A 20,038-nucleotide genomic window follows, 5' to 3' on the forward strand; every position below is an offset into this window, starting at 1 on the left:
CATCCTGGATGTTTGAACTGCAGCACTGAGTGAAACTACATTTTCTTTATTTTAGCCTCCTTTATCTGTTAAATGCACCTGAGAAGTAAACAGGTGGCCCGCACCGAATTTGCTTTGGTGTTGAGATAAGATCAGAAACATTTGCATGACTTGAGCGTTTAGCTTCTAAGTTCAGTCAGAGTAGAGTACAGTTCATTTAATTTCAGTCAGTGAAGCAGATGGTGTTCCTGAGAGATGTTTTTGCTGGTCTTACCAAGGTAAATGTGGTGTAAAAGTGTGTGTTTCAGTGCTTTGGTATCCATCTAAAGCTGCCCTAGCGGACAGTTTGCAGAGATTGATGGCTACTCATACAGAAAAAGGACAAAATTGGTTTCTTGGTGAATCAGCGGGAAGCATGGCTTCAGGCTTCCACCCTCCATTTTTCTATTGAAAACCAAGTTTTTCCTCAAGTGGGAAACTGATTTCTCCCCTTCCTTCCCTGTTACAAATCTATCAGTATGCTGCAGAGGAGAGGTTTCCTATGGAGAGAATCAGAGGAGCTGATTTGATGCACCGCTGCTGCAGCATCACCTCTGCTTATGAAATAAGGTTTCCTACAGAGCTTCCAATATGAACTTGTGAAAAATCTCTCTGCCTGAGCACCAAGTAAAACAAATGCACCTAAGTAAAGCAAAGTGAAAGGAGGATTTAACTTGTTGTCATTAAAGTTAACAATTGAAATTGAAAGTCTTGATTTGTGAACTTGTTGCTGTCATCATTTACAGCGATTATCCATTGCCAAAGAATTCGGGGACAAAGCAGCTGAACGGCGAGCTTACAGTAACCTAGGCAATGCCCTGATATTCCTGGGACAGTTCAACACAGCCACAGAGTACTACAGGTGAGGAAAGAGTGCAGTCTGACATCTAGTGGATTGAAGGAGAAATGAAACAATTTTAACCACTTAGAATATCTGATGAATGCTTAAGTACATGTAGTGAAATAGCTATGTAGCTGTTTAATCATCATTCTTATTCATGTACCCTGTTTCTCGCATTCCTTTGTTAGCCTCTATTTTCTTCATTTTTTCCCAACCCTTATTTATCCCATTATTTTCCTTCCTATAGGAAAACTCTGCAACTGTCCAGGCAGCTGAGGGATCAGGTGATGGAGGCTCAAGCGTGTTACAGCCTGGGCAACACTTACACTCTTTTACAGCAGTATGAGAGGGCCATAGACTATCACCTCAAGCACCTGTACATAGCGCAGGAGCTAACAGATAGGTATTGTTTAAAAACAATTGAAAGAAAACCAAACAAATGACCACAGGAACAGGTTTTTTTTTTAATGTTGTGCGTTCACTTTTTCATAGGGTTGGAGAGGGCCGTGCATGTTGGAGTCTGGGAAATGCATATGTGTCTTTAGGGAACCACAAACAAGCGCTTTACTATGCCAGAAAGCACCTGGAAATCTCTAAAGAAGTGAGAAAGCTTTACAAGCGCAACAATATAAAAAGGCCGCTTGCATTTTATGTAATTTTTTTTTGTCTCTTTGCCCCTGATTTCATCCGCAGATTGGAGATAGAAATGGTGAACTGACAGCCAGGATGAACGTGGATCAGCTGATGGAGGCCCTGGGGGTCACTGAGAGCGACCTTTCACCCTCAAGTTCAGAGTTTGAGATGCAAGGTAGCACTGAAATTATTATTTTTTTGCTTTTTTTACATGAACGGTAATGTTGTCATGCTGGACTTTGTGTTTAGGATATACTTTATTGATGTCGAAAGTTGGGAAATTATCGTCACAGTAGATAAAACATGAAAAACAACCTGCTATGGTAACATGAATACAAGATCCCAAAACAGAAATAGCTCAGAAATATTAAAAAATATAATTGTTGATTGGTTTGGTCAGGTACTTTCAAGCAAAGGTCCCACAGAGATGATCCCTTGCAACTAAGTGTGTGTCTGGAATATGTCAGAGCACAAACTGTATCATGTAGCTTGTTAGCATGCTGTTGTTTATGCTCAGTATTAACTTCCTTGTTTTGCTCAATTGTGTGAAGACGGTGCTTCTTCTTTTCAAAGTATGTGCATATACTAACTTCTCTCACAGATAAATGCACCAATCCAGAACACAGGACCTTTCTCCTGCATTTACTCTATCGCTTCTCCCCAAATTAAACTGCTTATCGCTGATATGTAATGTGAACGTCCTCATGTGGTTTGCAATGTCTATTTCTTCAGCTGACAGAAAAAAGGCAAACCAAGGCTGAGAGGAAAGGCTTCTTACACATATGCATGCATAAACAATAAATGGAACAGCAGTGGAAAGTGCTTATTATCACTAAGACATATACATACATATACATATATACACACATCTGCATTAAATTAATACATTTTTATGTTTCTTTAGTGGTTAATCTGCTAGCATGTGCAGACTGTGTAATCAAAATTATGTTTTTAATGGTAAAATGTAATAATAACCATCATCATCATTGTTGTTATTATTATTATTACTATTATCCACAAATTTTTACAAAAAAGCTGGAAAAAATATTTGCTTAAGATGCCAAATCACACCTGTTTAACTTGCATTCTTAAACAGAAAATGTTAGTGATGAAATTATTTGGTTACTTGTTACTTAAATACACATAAATACACTTCAGTAAATTTGTATTTAATTTTTTTTTTTTTTTTTTTACAGATTTCTAAAATATTTCTGTTTTGTTGTTATTATGACAGGTCATGGTTAAGCACTACATATATAATCAAAAACAATCTTGTAAAAACAAGAATCATTCTGAACTTTGTTGAAGTAGTTAGTAAATGTGCAGTTAAATGCTTTTCTCATCCGATTAGGCCCACACATACTGCACAAGTTCTGTGTGGTATGTGTGGGCCTGAGCAAGCTAACTACAATGTTTTATGTGTGCACAAAATTATAAATGCAAAACAAACTCCACGTGGGACGGTGTGTTAAATCTGCACTGAGGCTAAATGTGACAGAAAACAAGTGGTGTGTGCATATTTATGAGGTAGGATAAAGATACTTGTTTCACTCTGTGGTCCAGGAGGATGGGTTGTCCGTAAGCCATATCAGGCCTCGAGTAACAACAATGTTTTATTGAGTCCCCTCAAATGGTCCACCAGCTCACATAGACATCAGAGCCTTGTATAATAGAGTGAGTAGAAACTGTAATATCTGAACAGTTTGCCTGGCTTCTCTGTGATATTTGCTTTCATAAACTATCCTCCAGGCAGAAATTCACACCCATGTCCTACATTTCCCTCTGGAGCAGAGCTGGCAAACAGACTCTTACCGGTATTCACTTTGCTTGCCTAGTGGTCGGCCTAAGCCTCATATCCACACCGAACATCATGGGACCACAGCCGAGATTACAGCCTACTGCGAAAATAAAAGATAAACAAAGGGCAGCTTGCAAGCTTAAATCGGCTCATAAATGGGATTCAAGACTGTCTAAGTGATCAAAACCCAAAATTGCAATATTAAATATTTGGGTTTTTTTTTTTGTCCTGTAGGAGCAAGACCCAAATTCACCAAGAGAAACAGCATGGACAGTGTAGAACTGTGGAAATACTCTTCAGATAAGGTGATTTCCATTATTTGAACATGTCTCTAAACAACTGTAGGAAAATGTGCCTACATTGTGATCCACCTCTAACAGCATGCTCTGTTCATGCAGAATGGTGAGAACCAAGACTTGGAAAGTATACCGAGGAGATCTAAGAGTCACCTGTCGCAGCCTAGCAAAAGAAAAGGCTGTTCTGACAGCCAGTCATCAGAGGAAAGGCTGTGGTTTGACTCACCCGTGGACACTGATGACATCACTGTGCAAGTTCCACCTCCAGTGCCAGTAAGTGGCCTCAATGTTGCTGTTTTTATTAAATACTTATTGACTCCCGACCTCACATCATATCCTTATCCTTATTGCCTCGTCACTGCACTCGTAACCTGATCTTCAACAAGTATCAAAAATTAAACGGTAGTTATTCCAGCTCCATTTCATGGAATACAATGTGAAAATTCTTAAAGTATAGGTGTGTTCCTGTGTCTCTTTTTGTTTTTAACCCCCCCCCCCTTTTTTTTTTTTGCTGATAACAGCAAACAAAAAACTTAAAATTTAATTTCAAGCTTTACAGTTTCAAGAAGCCTAAAATGTCAAGGATTTTTCTTATAGGATTTTACCAGCATTTGAATAACAGTTTGTTTAAACTGTACACAAAAGCTTTATAAACATAGTAGACATTTTTGTTTATGGACTCATTTGAAATAACAAGAAAATGTAGATATTTCTGTTACAGTATAACACAGACACTCATTTACTGTACACGGACTGATGAGCGTTCATTTCACCAGCTTCATATTTCTAAGATACACCTGAGCCTCAGTGCAATCTCTTACAGTGCATTTGAGTAAAGGTGGAGATAATTTTGTAGAAAGCGCGAGATGACTGTGAGATGGTGAATGTTTCACTTAACTTCGCTTTCTTATCTTTTCTGTTCATTGTAGCTTCTGCTTTAAAGCGAAAAATGAGGGAGAAAATACATTAATTTCAAATAACTTTGGTAAACGATGTCTTCTGCAGTGTAAAAGTGACTTCTCTGTTAATAATATAAACTAGATTCTTAATGGATATGTTTTCCCCCCCACAGCTGTTCTGTCTGACTCACCACAGCACCTAATCATGCCTTGTTTCTGTGGCACTGCTAATTGTTGTTATTAGTAATGTGACATGCGGGAAAAAAAAGAGTGAAAATTACAGGGCTTTGGGAATAACAGTTTATCACAGCGAAGTAGAAATAGAAGTACAGAAGTAAATGTGGGTGATCTTGAGTCATACCTATTTTCAAATCTAGCATTAAGACCGTTTAAGACCATTTGTGTATCTGTGAGCTGCAGATGTTACGACTTTTCTTTGTTTTTGCTACAAGTTAATGGATGGCTGATTTTTGATGAAACCATAGGGGATAAAGTCCTCTGCTTCGGTTGCTAAGCATTTCGTGTTTCTGCTTTTTTTTCCATGCTACATCTGCAGCATGCAGTTTGACATTTGATTTTGCCATAGCGAGTGTATCTAGGCAGATAAGCTAACTTTAGCTCTCGAGTCGGTTGAAAAAGCTGCATCGTGCTTAGTTTTTAATATTACCAGACGACTCGTTGCTTGTGTCAACTGCGCCTGCTTGATAGGGTCGGGATTACCCAAAAAGTACCGGCCAAGTTTTAATGACACTTGAATGGAAACTGTTTCACAAATTTAGCCTCACCAGTAGCTTGTGAACAGGCATGCCAAGCTCCATGCTTGGAGGCTCGGGTTGTTAATGGGCCACTGAGGACTGACAAACTTTACTCCCTCCCTGTTAAGTAACCAGCAGATGGTTTGCAATGCCATATCAGTAGAAAAACTCCTGAGAAAGGGGCCCTAGGTGAATGCAATGCACACCAGCAGTGTAGAATATGAGAGAGTGTTGGGTCTAATTGGGATTTCAGTGATGTTTAGTGTTACTCCTTTGTGGTTTAAGTACATGGTGTGTATGTTAATTGGTGTTACGCTTTGTTCATGAATAAATCATTATGATGTTTGATCTGAGTGCTCGCTGTGGGGGATGTCTGCAGTGTCTGTGTCCTTCTAGTTTTTAAAAATCAGAAACATGCAAAAAGTAGATAAATGCACTGACAGGCAGTTTAGGCTGTATGTACCAGGGAAAAAGTTATGTAGAAGACACAGAACTCAATAAGCAGTGCTTTTCTTACATTGGTTGAAATCTGGCAAAGGCCTCCCTCTTCATACTCTATAGACAGGGGAAGGTTAACCCTGAAAGAAACCTCTCCCATCAGGATTAAAAAATTTCATCATAGAAAAAGTTAATCACTTCCTTCTAAGGGGGGAAGTAGACCTAAACCATCAAGCAAAAGGCCCACCAAAGCATATCAAAGTCACCAGATCCCCCTCGCTTTGGGGGTCAGTGATTCAGGTCCTTCTTTCATTTTGTCACCTATCTATACTTTAGGAAGAACTTCCTTTTATCATTCACTGTCCCGGTCTGACAGTACTCCCAGTCTCTCTCTGCAAGCACACACATATCTTTACTGTCTATTCTCTTCCTCTCTCACCATCATCACGTGTTCCTTTCTCTCTTGTTCTTTCCATATGGCCTACTTGATTAGTTGGCCTATACAGAGAAGCAAACGACAGCATCCACATAGAGACAGAGAGGAAACTGCTTTAAGTCACATTGGGTGTGTGTTTATAGAGCCCAGTCATGTGAGTTTGTAAGAAGTAAGTGAAGATATTGGTGTTTATTGCCATCTGAGAGTAGTTGACTTCTGATGGAAATGGGTGCTCGCATGCAGTTCACTCATAACTCTACTCCTCCACCCATCTTTCTACCCCTGCTGCCTCCCCCTCCTCCCCTTTGTCCATACCAGCCCTCCCTCTTAGCTGATAATGTGACCTTGATCAGAGAAGCTCTACTCTCCCCATAGGGTCAACCCCCCCCCCAGCTCTCCATAATGAGTTGTTTTCCCACAGTGAGTGAACAGGACAAAAATGGCCTGCTGGAGAGCTGCACAGAGAGAGTAAGATAGACACAGGGGGAGAGAGAGAGAGGAGGCGGCAGTGGTTGGTAGAGATTAAAAAAACTCTGGAAGAGGAGAATGCAAGGAAATTAGAGGTAGGTAGTAGGAGCAGCAGGAAAGCAGAGAGTGATGTAAAGGGGTGGGTGAAAGTAGGGGAGAAGGAGGTGTGAGCCAGACGTGCGGACAGCGCTAGACAGAAAGAGAGCTCATAAAGACATGAGACAGAAGGGTAGATAGAGGACAAAGAAGTGCTGCTGGTAAGTTGTCTCACTTTTTGTTTTGTAACTTGGAAAAACGGCTTCCCGCTAAGGTTTAGCGGGGAGTATTCACTTTCTTTTCACGTTTGATACCGAAGCGTGCCTTTATTTGCAGTTAGTGTGTTTGTCTTGCACTGCATGTAAAGATATTTTGCTGTTTTCACTGAGCAAATACCGCAGAGTTGGGGAAAAAATACGTTTCTTTATGATCTGTAGTACAACTTTTTGTGTATTTTAAACAACAGTTTGACTTTTTCAATGCAGAAGTTGAAAAACACGTGATTCTTAGAATAGAGATGCATGAAATCTGGTGTCTGCTGACCTACTTCACATATTGCTGTAAGGCAAAGTGATTTGAGCTCTGTTCAGTAGTCGGTGTTGAAGGTGTTCAAAACAGATTGTTTGGAACAAGTCTATTATATTTGCTGCGCGTGGGAGAGGAATGCAACCAGAAAACTTTTATAAGGAAGACCCCATCAGCTTGTGTTGATTTTAGTGCCATTGACCCAAGTTAACCTGCTCTGGCACTTTTGTGTCACAAATATAATGCAGCAAATGTTGTCGATTGTTCAATGTTGAGATATGAAAAGCCAAACTTTTGAAAAAGAAAAAAAGAATTGCTATTAGGCTGTAATTTATAAACTTAAATAGATTAAATTCAAAATTACTGGCTGGTAACAAGTTTTTCAAAATTATTCTGACAAATGTACAGTATTATATAGCACATATTTTCCTAGCTCTAGAGGGTCTAGAGAGTTAATGCAGCAAGTGTGATCATTTATGCACAAATGTTTATTTCGAAGTGCAGCCCACCACCCTTTTGCACGATTGTAGTTTAATATTTTGTGAAATATGCAGCTGAAAGTTGTTTCTGTTTTCAGTCTAGCACTTTGTGATGTATTGCGTGAAAGTTGGTTTGTTAGCAGTTTTCCATCAGATGATCGCTGGATCAGCAGCTTAATTTTAATTTGAGACGGTGTTAACATCTCATTTCATCTGCTGCCATCCGGTCTGGCAGATAAGCTTTTGTTTCAGAGGTATGATATTGTAGCCCGAGTGCCACAATATTTAGCAGCCTTGTTCAAACATAATAAATTCCACATCTGCTTTGCTAGCGCGGGGTATTTGTTTCACACATAAATTATCCACTTCACTTGCAAACTTGTGTGTATTATCAAGACTCTGGCTGTGTTTAATTAAAAGGGGAAAAAAAGCATCATTCAGCAGGATATGAGCGAGAGAACCTCTTGGTGTTATCTCAGAATAAACAGCAGAAAGCTGTTGCTGGAGGACTGATTCCAGGGAAGTCAGTGTAACACAAAAATGGCATTCAGTCGATGTGACTGACCCATTGACTAGATCTGATACACAAAATGATGTTTAACAGTTCAATAATTCTGTGGCAGCTGCTACATTTTTTTAAAAGATTTCCATCTGATTTTACTAGTTGATGGTCATTGGGCCATATGACTTGCTGCAGCTTATACTCATTTTATGTGCTTGTATCACATTCCGTATGTAGGTCAAGGTAGTCTCTTCAGAAGTGCCATCCCTTGTGAGTTAATCAGATTATTTTTCACCTCCGTGAGCTGGCTATCTTGAAAATCCTCATTATGCAACTCCTAATGGCATTGAGCTTAATTAAGTCACCTGCACATAATGGTTTTTTAATGTACGAGCAGTTCATCATAATCAAGTGCGCTTGAAATACTTTAGTTGCCTCACTTTCAGGAAGCATCTTTTCAGACAGAGCAGCAAAAAATAAGAAAATGAGAAAACAGGCACTCGGCAGATAAGACAGACGCTCTTTGTGCTTAAAGTGAGAGATTTGTTGTTTTCGTTGCAGAAGCTGGGCCGTGACCCCTCTGATGAAGACTGCTTCTTTGACCTCCTCAGCAAATTCCAGAGCAGCCGCATGGATGACCAGCGCTGCCACCTCGATGAGCCACAGAATGGAGACAACAGAGAAGGCGCCGCAACCTCCATGTCATCCCTGAGTGAGATGATAGGTTTGTGACAACAGCATATGCCTTTTATGTCTTTTGTGTCCTATTTTAGGATTAACTGCTTTCTTTATGGCATCTCTGTTCTTGCTGAAAGCTCATCCCTGCAAAGATTTGGGATCTACCAGATCATTTGCACTCACTGGGATATCTCCGCCCCCCTTTTTCTTTAGATCCTGCAATTACCACTTCCCCCCAGACAGAGGAGCTGTTTGATTTGATTGCCAGCTCTCAGAGTCGACGTCTTGATGACCAACGTGTTAATGTTGGTAACCTCCCGGGCCTGAGGATTACTCATAACAACCTGGGTCACCTGGTGGGAGAGGGAGATCATCAAGAGCCCAGTGATGACTTCTTCAACATGCTTATTAAGTGCCAGGTAATGACACATTAGTACACACATAAATTTGAAATGTGGTTGTTGTATTGTTTATGTAGGTTGCCTCTTTAGCAAATGTGAATCCTATATTAAATAATCTGTATGCGCTCTTTCTGGTTCTAGTCATCTAGAATTGACGATCAACGGTGCTCCCCACCAGAAGCGGGCCCCCATGCCCCTACGGTGCCTGATGAAGACTTCTTCAGTCTGATCCAGAGGGTGCAGGCCAAGCGTATGGACGAGCAGCGCGTCCAGCTGCCCACAGATGACCAGGAAAGCCCTCCGTCCCCAAGTCCCGAGCCAGCTAGCGGATTTTCCAGCTAGGATTTGGTGAATAAAGCTTCATGTCAAAGAAAATGGAAGCAGGAAAAAAGGAAAGGATGAGCCAACATTTAAGGACAGTACTAAAGGGTGAACTAACAAGCTTTTTAATAACAAGACAAATTCAATGTGCAATAGATGTTGCCCTGTTAAATGTTGCTCAGTGTATTATGTTAAATGTGTGTAAATATAATGGCAAACAGGCAGAATTTAACCTCAGTGATGCAGAGAAGAGGAAAATGAAAGTGTGGGGGTGACATGATTACAAATATTAAATATATATTTAATCTAATGCCTTAATCAGCATTAAAAAAAAAAAATCTGACTCAAGATTGTATTCACGGGTGTCAGATGTGTTTCTTCTAGAAGCACATTGTATAATATGGACATTTAATATAGATAGCTACAGTGGAAGTCACAAAGACTTATTTATAGAAACAGTGTTGACATTAGAGAATCTTAGAATCTTAAAAACATACCTGATAATGAAAATTTGAGACAGATATATCTGAAGTGCTCAATGCTGCTTTTATCATTCGATTTTCGTGGTCCCCACTGCTCATAGAAATGTGCTGTTATTTACAGTATTACAAACCCTATCCCCCAGTGTTATGACAAAAAATGCTTTGGTCAATTTGAACTTCTCCATTATTGGTAACTGCACTCGAAGCGATCCACACGAAGCGATTATATTTGGTTAAATTAAAACACTGATTTAAGTCTGGTTTCCCACGAAAATGCAATTTATGCGAATCTATGCCTTTAAAAAGTGCATCTCACATGCTGTGCTAATGTTACTGAGCAAAAAAACAAAACAAAATCTGCAACATTTCACAGGCTCAAAAGTACGATGGTGTGATATTCAATCTCCAGTTTATGTTTCTGCTTGGCTTTTAAAGTGGTGCTATCTGCTGCCCTTCGTGTTCGAAAAATTCTGATAATGGACTACTGCTACTTACTGCCTTTATTGTTACTTAAATAGACTTAGAAGCAAATATATTAAATAAGAAATGAGACACGTGTGTCATATTTTGAAAATTCTAACACGGTGAGCAATGCTAACTCTGTGTTGCTACTATATGTTGCCTCTCGGTGGCCAAAATGTAGTATTACCTCTGTGAAATGAAGAGTGCAGTCTGTCGGGGAAAACAGGCTTCCCCTCTTCTAGAATATTTGAAGGTTTATATTATACCTACATTCTGTTCTGCACAAATTCTGCAAACAAAGTTATGCTAACCTGTACCCTAATTGTTACCATGATATATTGTTTGGTAAACTTTAAATTGCACCATTAAATCCAGGTACGGCCTGGTGCACTTTCCTGTTTCTTACAAACTTTTCTTTTTGGTTTTTTCGCTAAAGGCTTGAAAATATTTATTGTACAAAGTGACTGCATCATGGCACCGAAAATATTTGACCTTACCCAGTGGCTTGCTTTATTTTTAATTTTTTTTAATCAAAAGTAGTACCTCAGTGCTTACATGAACCTTAAACATACTGAATTGTGAATCAGGATGGATCATGTACCACAGTGCTTTATGTTTGGTCCATCTCTCTTTGATAAACAACACATTGGGAGCTAAGATTAAAAAAATTCTCTTCATGTTTTTTGTGAATTAACATTTTTTTAGACACTACACGGTACGCTTCGATTTGTCTTTGCCATAATTTGTATATATAAAGATATTTTGTATTTATGTTCCTTTTAAGGGCATGAATATGTCCCCTCATGCTTTTAATAAAATGTTTGAGATGTTTAGTTTGGACTTGTTTTTTTTAAAAACAGCTTGCATGCATTAGTTCCTCTTTGCTTACACGTACACCTCTGTGCTGTATGAACCTTGCAATCATTTGAATGGATTGGATTTCTCAAGCTGTAATCTTTTGTGGAACATTTCACAAAAAGCTAATCGGACTCTGTTGGCCCACTCAAATATGGTTGCTCAACTAAGACTGGGTAGGAATGTGAAGAATTAAATATAACAAACATAAAGTTTCTTATTTGCATTTACACCACTCCCTGCATCACATCGGATAAACCTGCGGTGTAATTACAGCTGTTTTAATCTGCATAGTGTAATTACAAAGCACTGCAATTCTATTGTATAATAATTATAGATTCAATATTCGGTTAAAAAGCACCATTATAATGCATCTATGTGTTTTTTAATGGTTACATATCACTTAATCAAACTTCCTCAAACACTGAGCATTTTTGCATGTCACATGTCCTCTTCTTCTCATCAGATATCCCCCAAACTTGCAAAGACACACTGACCACAAGATTTTAATTTACTAAGGGGGTGTGTTGATGTGCAGCTGTCAGACCATGCCACTCCGCTTTCCCCACTTCCTCCTGTCCATCATCCCTTCTTTCCTCCCTCCTACCCAGAATGCAATGCAAACTTGAGAAGGCTCAGGCGAGCTATAAAAAGGCATAGAAGCGGAGAGGGAGGGCTGGCGTGCAGCAGGAACTGTGCAGTCACACGCACACGGGGATCCAGGGACAGCAGCCCCTTGCGCTGAGATCTAAAGCCACAACGCGAAAGAGAGGTCAGTACAGAGGACAAAGGCTCTATAGAGGAAAACAGGCAGGAAACGCCTCTGAACAGGGCTGGGTTTGTCAGAGAGGGAGACAAATAGAGGAATATCGGAGAGACAAAGTGGGCAGGGCTGTTTGACGGGATGGAGAGTGGGAATGACAGAGGCAGAGGTTCTTATGGGAACTGTCATGGGACCGTTTAGTCACACTTTAAAATGGTTGACATTTCTTTTTTTTCTTTATGTGCCAAAGGAGCCAATCATGGATTTCTTTGCAGTGTAAAGGCATGCAGGGCTCGTCTGTCATTCACAGTGATGTTACTTAAGGCATTACATCATAATTATCCCCAAAACTATAATTAGCACTGATTGTATTTGCTTGTTTTGCTTTGACTTTTCCTTCTCTGGTTTCTTCTACTTTGATACCGTGTCAACATTCTCCTGAACCTGCAGCTATTTAAAAGGGCATTTTCATGCAGCCCCGCGTAGCCATTAAAGTCCGCTGCAAAGCTTTCAGAGCCCGCGAGGATCATTAGCAGCTGATGAGGGCTGAGTGCTATTGATTCCTGTTTTTACGTGCAATTTGGAGCACAGACACATTAATAACACCCACAGCAAACAATTGAATGTCTCATGCTCCATCCTTTCACAAACAACACGGAATATCTCCCACCGCACTGACGTCAAAGGGTCCCCTGATTTCCCTTAAAGGGACAGCGCTCTCAATTAAAACCGCAGAGCACCCTGGTAACCAAACGATTTACAGGGAGAATGTACTGTTAGATCATCGCTTTCTGTGTTTTGCTTTCAGGGGCGGTCAGTCAGAGCTTCATCTCCATGGGCTTTTTAGGAATGCTTGACAGATAACCTTTAACAGCTGCACATCGGCTTGAGTCTTTTTTTAGCAGGGCCGCATGTTTAAAAACGGTAATTAGACATGAGGGTGGTGCAGGCAAGATGGACTGTCCCATCTTCCTTAGGATGGATGTAATGGTGATTGTAGGATCTGTAAAGATAGAATTAAAAAATCCAAAACTGCATATATGAATAGAACACCACTACTATATCAGGTTCTCTAAATAATTTCAGCACTTGATTGGACTGAATTGAATTTTCATATTGCAGGATTATATAAGGGACAATTTAGACACCAAGTCTCTGTTAAGACTCTCCCGAGGAAATGTAGTATGTAGTTTCCCTTCCATAATTGCAGACAGTGTTAAATGCCATGCCCACACCTAGGAGTTGTGCAATCAGGAGTTAGTACACATATGACCTGTCAGGACACAGAAGGTGGCACCATAATAGGCCACACCGAGACTCCCAAAACAGGTTCTGTGCTGACTCAGATGTCAGCCTCCGAGTGACATTTACCCAGACCACAGGGTTAATGGCTGCTGACATACAACTGGACACCTGAGAAGCAACGGCAGGGAGCACTGAGGCGTAGTACAAGTGAGAATCAGAGAACAAGCTGACAAACTTTTAATGCAAACCAAGAAGCACACACTAGGTTTAGGAATGTACAAGTTTCCTTCAGATTAAGTATACTTTAATGTATATCTTACTTTTTCTGTCCGGCAGTTTAGCCATAAAATGACTCATATCGCACTGTTCTGCAAGCGTATTTTGCAACCTGGCACTATGCAAACTGTACTATTTGAATTGCAAGGGCTAGATAAAATGCAAACTGCTGCAATGTCACCAGGTCAGGTTTGTTTCAATTAATTTAATGCTACTCCTCGAGGTGTGGTTCTTTTAATGCATTCTAATAAAATCTTGCCACAGTAAAACAGTTCCTGGAGATCCTTGAGGAATATTTAACTCCTATTAAATAATAAATCCTAAAATACTGTTTTTTAGTTGTTCATTTAAATACACGGTCCACGATTACACTCAAAATGTCCAACACTGCACCTATGAAGATATTTGTCACCATATAATGTTTTTTTTTCTGGTGTACAGTGTGTCCTTTCCTTTTTAGTGCCAATGCCAAGGCACTTGGAGGCACCAAGTAACCTGAGAAGTACTCTCTTGCCTTTTGACACACATTTAATTTGACATACAAGCAGCTTCTTAGGTTACTTTAAGACTACAGCTAGCCAATTTGTTTCATGTGTGTAACATAGTAACAAGCACAATAGCTAAAAAGTGCTGTATGCATAACTCCAAAGGCACACAAGTAGTGCAAAAACTCACCTCAGTGCACAGCAGCTGTGTGAGAGAAATCCATTTAATTTAGGAAACAATACATGACAACTTTGACAGAGTGTGTGGGCATATTTTTGACTGGCACTGCTTTAAAGTATTTTGTTTTTCAACTGTATGTTCAGGCGGACATGCAGCTACTTGAACGTGCCTATTTATGCCAGCAACCCAGCCTTCTTCCTCATTCTTCAGACTTCTGTCTTTGAGTCAGCTAAAACGGACGTGTAAACAGGAAACAAACTGGCTATTGTCTTTTTTAGATATGCCCAGGTCTATTAATACAACACTAAAAGGTATTTTATTACGCCAAAGGTTTTGTGAATCAAAATATGCTCATACCAGCTTTTACACTATAGGAAAGAAAAGCAGGGTTGCCATTAACAGTATGCTGCGTGCTGTTGTGTCTGCTCAGTCGTGCTCAGTACACTGTACTCTCAATGACACACCAGAAAACTGGCTTTTCCTACATTATACTATACAAAACACACACACACAAACAAACTGTTGTGACTTTACCAGGAATAGTAATATTGCCAGCTTTACTAAAACCAATTTCCCCCCAAAAGTTGGAATATTGTGTAAAATATAAAATTGTTATGATATCTACTCCAAAATTTTCTCTGCTTTTGTGTCAATTTCTTAAAGATTTCATATGAATTCTGTTAAACTTTTAATTATAAATACTGAAATATCAAAATTATTTTCAATTTTATGCTGGGAATTATTCTAAAATTAAATTAAATTAAACAAAAAAACTATTTTAAATAGAGCAATTTGATCTTTTGAGCACACAAAACTGTCCTGTATTGCTTAAAGAATATGTAGAGGTGAAAATGACCCTGTTATGGTGATTATAGCCTAAATCTGGCACAGTAATTAAGGTGATCATGCATACATAATCCAAAGTTATTGATTTATACATTAAAGGGCTACCTATAAATCTATGCCTTGCTCGACCTTGCTTGCTGTATGTATCTTCTGTGAATATATTCACTTTTCTGTGTCCTTTTCTCTCTTTTAGTTGACCGAAAACACTCAGACGTAACACAATGGCAGGTAATTAATACACCTGTTCAAGTATTATTATAAATGTCTCTTTATTGATGATAATGAGGTGGAACGTGTTCATTTGCGTGTTTATTATTAATCTAATGGAGTAAAGGAAAGCAGACAGACGGTTGCGTTTCCATGGACTCTACTGCCCTCTTTTGGACAGTTTGGAGAACACAGGGAAGGTTTTAATATGTACATTTTAAAAATATTGCGCTCGGATTCTTTGTCGTGATATTGCATTTAATGAAAAACCCAGACACGATCGCAGAATATGATTAAGAACAAATGGAAATGGCCTTATTGGTTAGATTTGCAATTCAGACTTTGTTATAAGTGCCTGAGAACACTTGGCAACAAAACAAGGGGTAACAACAGTTGCCATGCCAACACTACTTAAGCAATAGCACTAAGCTAGACATAAACAAGCTCAGTCTAAACAGCCTGTTGCAGCAGTTAAAAATGGACGTGTTTTCTTCTTCATCATGTGCGCGTCTTTCCTCCACATCCGACTATCCAGACGGTTTGTTACAAAAACGTTTTCCTTGTGATATGAACTTTTGCTGTCAAGAAAAACCTCCCGATTCACGCATGTATAACTTTGTCTGTGCCTGCTCATTTCAGACAAACTCAAAGATGCCAAGATCATTTTTGTTGTGGGTAAGTACCCTGAGCCGCTCTTAGCACTTTAGCAGTAGCACATTTAGCTTTTATTTGCCTTCATGCCACATGACTGTTTTTGTTTTTTTTAAATCTTCTTTTAAAGGTGGGCCTGGCTCTGGAAAGGGCACCCAGTGTGAGAAGATAGTGGCAAAGTACGGCTACACTCACCTGTCATCTGGGGATCTGCTCCGTGCTGAGGTGGCTTCTGGCTCTGAGAGGGGCAAGCATCTCCAGGCCATCATGCAGAAGGGAGAGCTGGTACCTTTGGTAAGAGAGGGCACTATAACTGAAATAATTGCGAGTATGCATAATTTAAAAGAAAACAAAAGGTTTCTTGGTTTTTTTGTCCAATACTAAATGAAAAGACAAAATACAAGTGTCAGCTCTTCTAAGACAGCTTTTTTTGTCAGTGCCATATCATAGTGAAGATTGATCATAATGTTTTGGGGCTACCTGCAGGACACAGTCTTAGACATGATTAAGGAAGCCATGATTGCCAAGGCTGATGTCTCCAAGGGTTTCCTTATTGATGGCTATCCCCGTGAGGTGAAGCAGGGGGAGGAGTTTGAGAAGAAGGTATGGGCTTAATTCATCTTTGCAGCAATGATTTAAAAAAAAAGAAAGAAAGACGGAAGCTTAAATGAACAAACTGTCTTTGATCCCAGATCGGCAAACCCTGCTTGCTGCTGTACGTCGATGCAAAAGCAGAGACTATGGCCAAGAGGCTTTTGAAACGCGGTGAGACCAGCGGCCGCTCTGATGACAACGAGGAGACCATCAAGAAGCGCCTGGACCTGTATTACAAAGCAACCGAGCCAGTGATTGCCTTTTATGAGAGCCGTGGTATTGTCAGGAAGGTGTGTGCGACTGCTGCGACAGCGGAAAAACAACATTTGAATCTCATGTGAAATGTCAACATATATTCTAACGCATCCATTGTCATCTTATTTTGCCCAGGTTGACTCAGAGCTGCCAGTGGATGATGTCTTCGGCCAAGTCTCCAAGGCTATTGATGCTCTGTAGTAAAGCAGCATAACTAGATGGGCCTGTGTCTGATTGTTTATTTTCAAATTTCAAAAAAACAAACTAAAAAACCCCCAAAAAAAGCCAAAACAAAAGAGAAACAATACACTTTCAACTCATTTGGCCATCAGTCTCAAAGATGTCTTAACTTTAATCCTAATCCAGCAATAAGAACCTAAAGTTTTAAAGTTACACAGAAATGATTCTGTGTGAAGCAACTTTAAAAAATATCTCTATATGTACAACGTATAAGTCTTGTTTCCATTCTATACTTAACATTTACAGATATGGATGCAGGCCTGTCTACAACTCAGAGGTGCTGTATACAAGAAATATTAACCACCTTCTAACCTTTAAGGCCTACACTTGGTCAAACACGCACTTTACACTCCCCCTTTTTTCCCCTCTTAAGTGCTGCCGTATTAGAACCAAGAGTTAATGACTTCTTTATACATTGTGCCATTAAATAACTGCAGAGATCACTGTGGACAAACTGGTGGAACTTCATTTTCATGTTCGTTGATGGAGCTTTTAAATTACAGTTGCTGACCGCTTTGAACTTCACACGGTCATTTCTGGTAATCTATTTACCGTTACATTTAAAGCACAAAAATGTTCAATTTCTTTTCTATTTTTTCATTAAGATATACACATGTTACATGTATTTCTATAATGTGGTATATGTAAAAATGAAAGATTAAAATAGCCTATAATAAAAAACAATTTGAGTTATTACTGGTGATTGTGTTACCATTGCCCTGCAGTCTGTAGTAATACTTAAAAAACATACTGTCTTCTTTACAGTGTATAAAACAACATACAAAGTCATATTGTGAGGAATCCTGGACAACAACAAGCGCACCTAAAAAGGGGACTTTGACCAGGCTTACGAGTTCAAAAGGGGAAATGGTGGTGTTGCTGAAGCTTGTAGACACAACAGGATGCAGAAAGCTGTGAGCCAGTCCTCTCCTGTTATAAAGTTTTCCCTTAAGACCTTGGTGACCACCTGGTCTTCACTTGCCTCTCATCTTCCTCTCTCTCGCACACACAAACACACATTTCCAGCTGGCCAAGCAAACACTGCGGCAGGTATCCGGACTACTCTCAAAGGAGAGCTCTGATCATGACCGTGTGCTGCAGGGACAAGGAAGAGGAAAACGACCTCTGAAAGGTGCACAGGATGTGTCCATTGGAAAGTCAATCAGGAGACGGCGTCTCTATGCGCTTTCATGAAGCCATTGAGGATGCGGCCTGAATGCTAGGAATGCTGGTCTTACTTAATAAAGGTAGAAAACAAAGGGAATGACCAGAGGTCGCAGTGGAATTTATCACGTACAGCAGAGAAAGAAAGACAGAGGCGCATGTCTCTGAATGGGGGAGAGAGGTGAGAGGGAGACGGGGGTGATAGCAACCCTAAGTGTGTGCGCGTGTCTACTTACCTACAGCCCTGCAAGTTTGGGATCTGCAACCAAGCTAACCTATTCTGATTTACTAAAAAATATATACAATACAGAGCAAATGTTTTGAGTCCCCCTTTATTTCTTGCTCTGTTATTAGGTGCTTTTGGTTTATTTAAGTAGTCTGGGCTTCTTGAAGGGCATTCAAAGCTCTTCTTTGGATGTTGGCTTACTTTTGTTGATCCCACACTGCTTCAATAATGTTAAAGTCTGAGCTGTTTCTGAGTGTTTGCTATCATTGGTATGATGAAAATTGAAATTTTTGACAATCAGATTGTATTACATAGGGGCTCAAACTCTGATGGCACTTTTATGCGTTCATATTTCCATCAATTTTAACAAGATCAACTAAACTACTGGCTGGAATGCAACCAGAAACCCACGATAAAGCCTCCACCGCATTCTGCAGAGGGTTGTTGACACTCACCGTATCTCTCTCCTGACCTTTAATTTATGGATGATGATTTGAGGCTTTGGTAAACAGTAGATGGATCAGCTAAAGGCCCAGGCCTTTAAGGGCATGACTTTTGGATGTCGATCATCAGTGTCCTTAAGATTTTTTAAGGACTACTGCACAGCAGATATGCCAAATCTTAAGTTAATAGGATTTGGGGAATCATCTTGTTGTTACACTTCAAGAATTATACATCTAGTTCTTTGAAAGCAAGAATATAACAAAATAAAGATTGGCTCCAGACTTTTTTTTTTTTTACACAACACCGTGTGATGTTGTGTAAAAAATTAATGTATAAAAGAAGAGACCATTCATTACATTTTTCATTTGCTATTGTGGCAGGCCTGCATTGCAGACAGGCCACATTTGCACCTAGACTCTTTTGCTATGGAAGAATTCTGATGAGTGTGCAGATTATAGTTTGGCATTCTCTGCACATGATTCTTCAAAAACATTCATATATAAAAATTTCATCTCTTGCCCACTGATGCCTTCTTGTTCCAGTAGCCCACTTCTCATCAGGGCATCCTGATTCCTCAACATCTGGACCCTGTTAATCCGGGTGACATCCAAGCTGACATGACTTCATATTTATTTAAAAACACACACACACACACACACATATATATATTTAATGTGGGTGTAGGTTCAGCTCTTAACAAGCTGGAAATTCTCTTGCCTCCTCAAACCACAGGCTTGGTGTACATTACTTGGATTGGTTGGACCAAGAGACAGTTCTTCACTTTGACTGAGACTATCTTTAATGAGCTCGGGCTCAATGAAAGTTGTGGCATTTTTGTATATTTTTTTTTATTGCATGAGCTGCATTTGCTGAACTGATGATGAATGTTCACTGTCAGTGGTTTTTAGTGTTGTGATGTGCATTTTCTTTTTCTGGTGTTGCCCCTTGCAGTTAAAGGCTGCTTTAGATTCTCTGGATTATTTAATGATATGTGTTATTTACAGTATGAAGATACATCACCCACTATGCAGTATGAATAGAAAATAACCCCCAAATTCTTTGCATTTATATGTTGAAAAGCATCATTTTTAAATTGTTCAAGTATTTGCTCACATAGCCTGTCACTGAGTGGTAAACT

The 20,038-nt window shown here is 39.6% G+C and overlaps 2 protein-coding genes across 4 annotated transcripts in view; both read left to right on the top strand.

The window, feature by feature from the left end:
- Positions 1-15,347, top strand: part of gpsm1b (G protein signaling modulator 1b) — a 30,171-nt gene extending 14,824 nt beyond the window's left edge. For both annotated transcript variants that reach the window (XM_014336457.2, XM_014336456.2), the window contains exons 6-15: positions 765-880; positions 1,107-1,262; positions 1,352-1,460; positions 1,553-1,667; positions 3,525-3,595; positions 3,689-3,859; positions 8,686-8,848; positions 9,016-9,221; positions 9,345-12,095; positions 15,313-15,347. In XM_014336457.2, the coding sequence (XP_014191943.1) occupies positions 765-880; positions 1,107-1,262; positions 1,352-1,460; positions 1,553-1,667; positions 3,525-3,595; positions 3,689-3,859; positions 8,686-8,848; positions 9,016-9,221; positions 9,345-9,545 (1,308 nt within the window). In that variant the 3' untranslated portion in view covers positions 9,546-12,095; positions 15,313-15,347. The remainder of the gene's footprint in view (positions 1-764; positions 881-1,106; positions 1,263-1,351; positions 1,461-1,552; positions 1,668-3,524; positions 3,596-3,688; positions 3,860-8,685; positions 8,849-9,015; positions 9,222-9,344; positions 12,096-15,312) is intronic.
- On the top strand, positions 11,991-17,759 carry ak1 (adenylate kinase 1). 2 transcript variants are annotated; one of them, XM_005931162.2, is made up of 7 exons: positions 11,991-12,095; positions 15,313-15,347; positions 15,966-16,001; positions 16,108-16,271; positions 16,464-16,580; positions 16,670-16,861; positions 16,962-17,759. In XM_005931162.2, exons 2-7 carry the CDS (start codon positions 15,341-15,343, stop codon positions 17,025-17,027), a joined length of 582 nt encoding a protein of 193 aa, XP_005931224.1. In that variant the 5' UTR covers positions 11,991-12,095; positions 15,313-15,340; the 3' UTR covers positions 17,028-17,759. The 2 variants fall into 2 exon arrangements, with proteins under 2 accessions (XP_005931224.1, XP_005931223.1); XM_005931161.3 differs by lacking the exons at positions 11,991-12,095; positions 15,313-15,347 and adding an exon at positions 15,740-15,864.
- The last annotated feature ends 2,279 nt before the right edge of the window (positions 17,760-20,038 follow it).

This window comes from Haplochromis burtoni, unplaced genomic scaffold (genome assembly GCF_018398535.1).
Source record: "Haplochromis burtoni strain Fernald_Lab_line unplaced genomic scaffold, NCSU_Asbu1 Contig_137, whole genome shotgun sequence".
Lineage (NCBI taxonomy): Eukaryota > Metazoa > Chordata > Actinopteri > Cichliformes > Cichlidae > Haplochromis > Haplochromis burtoni.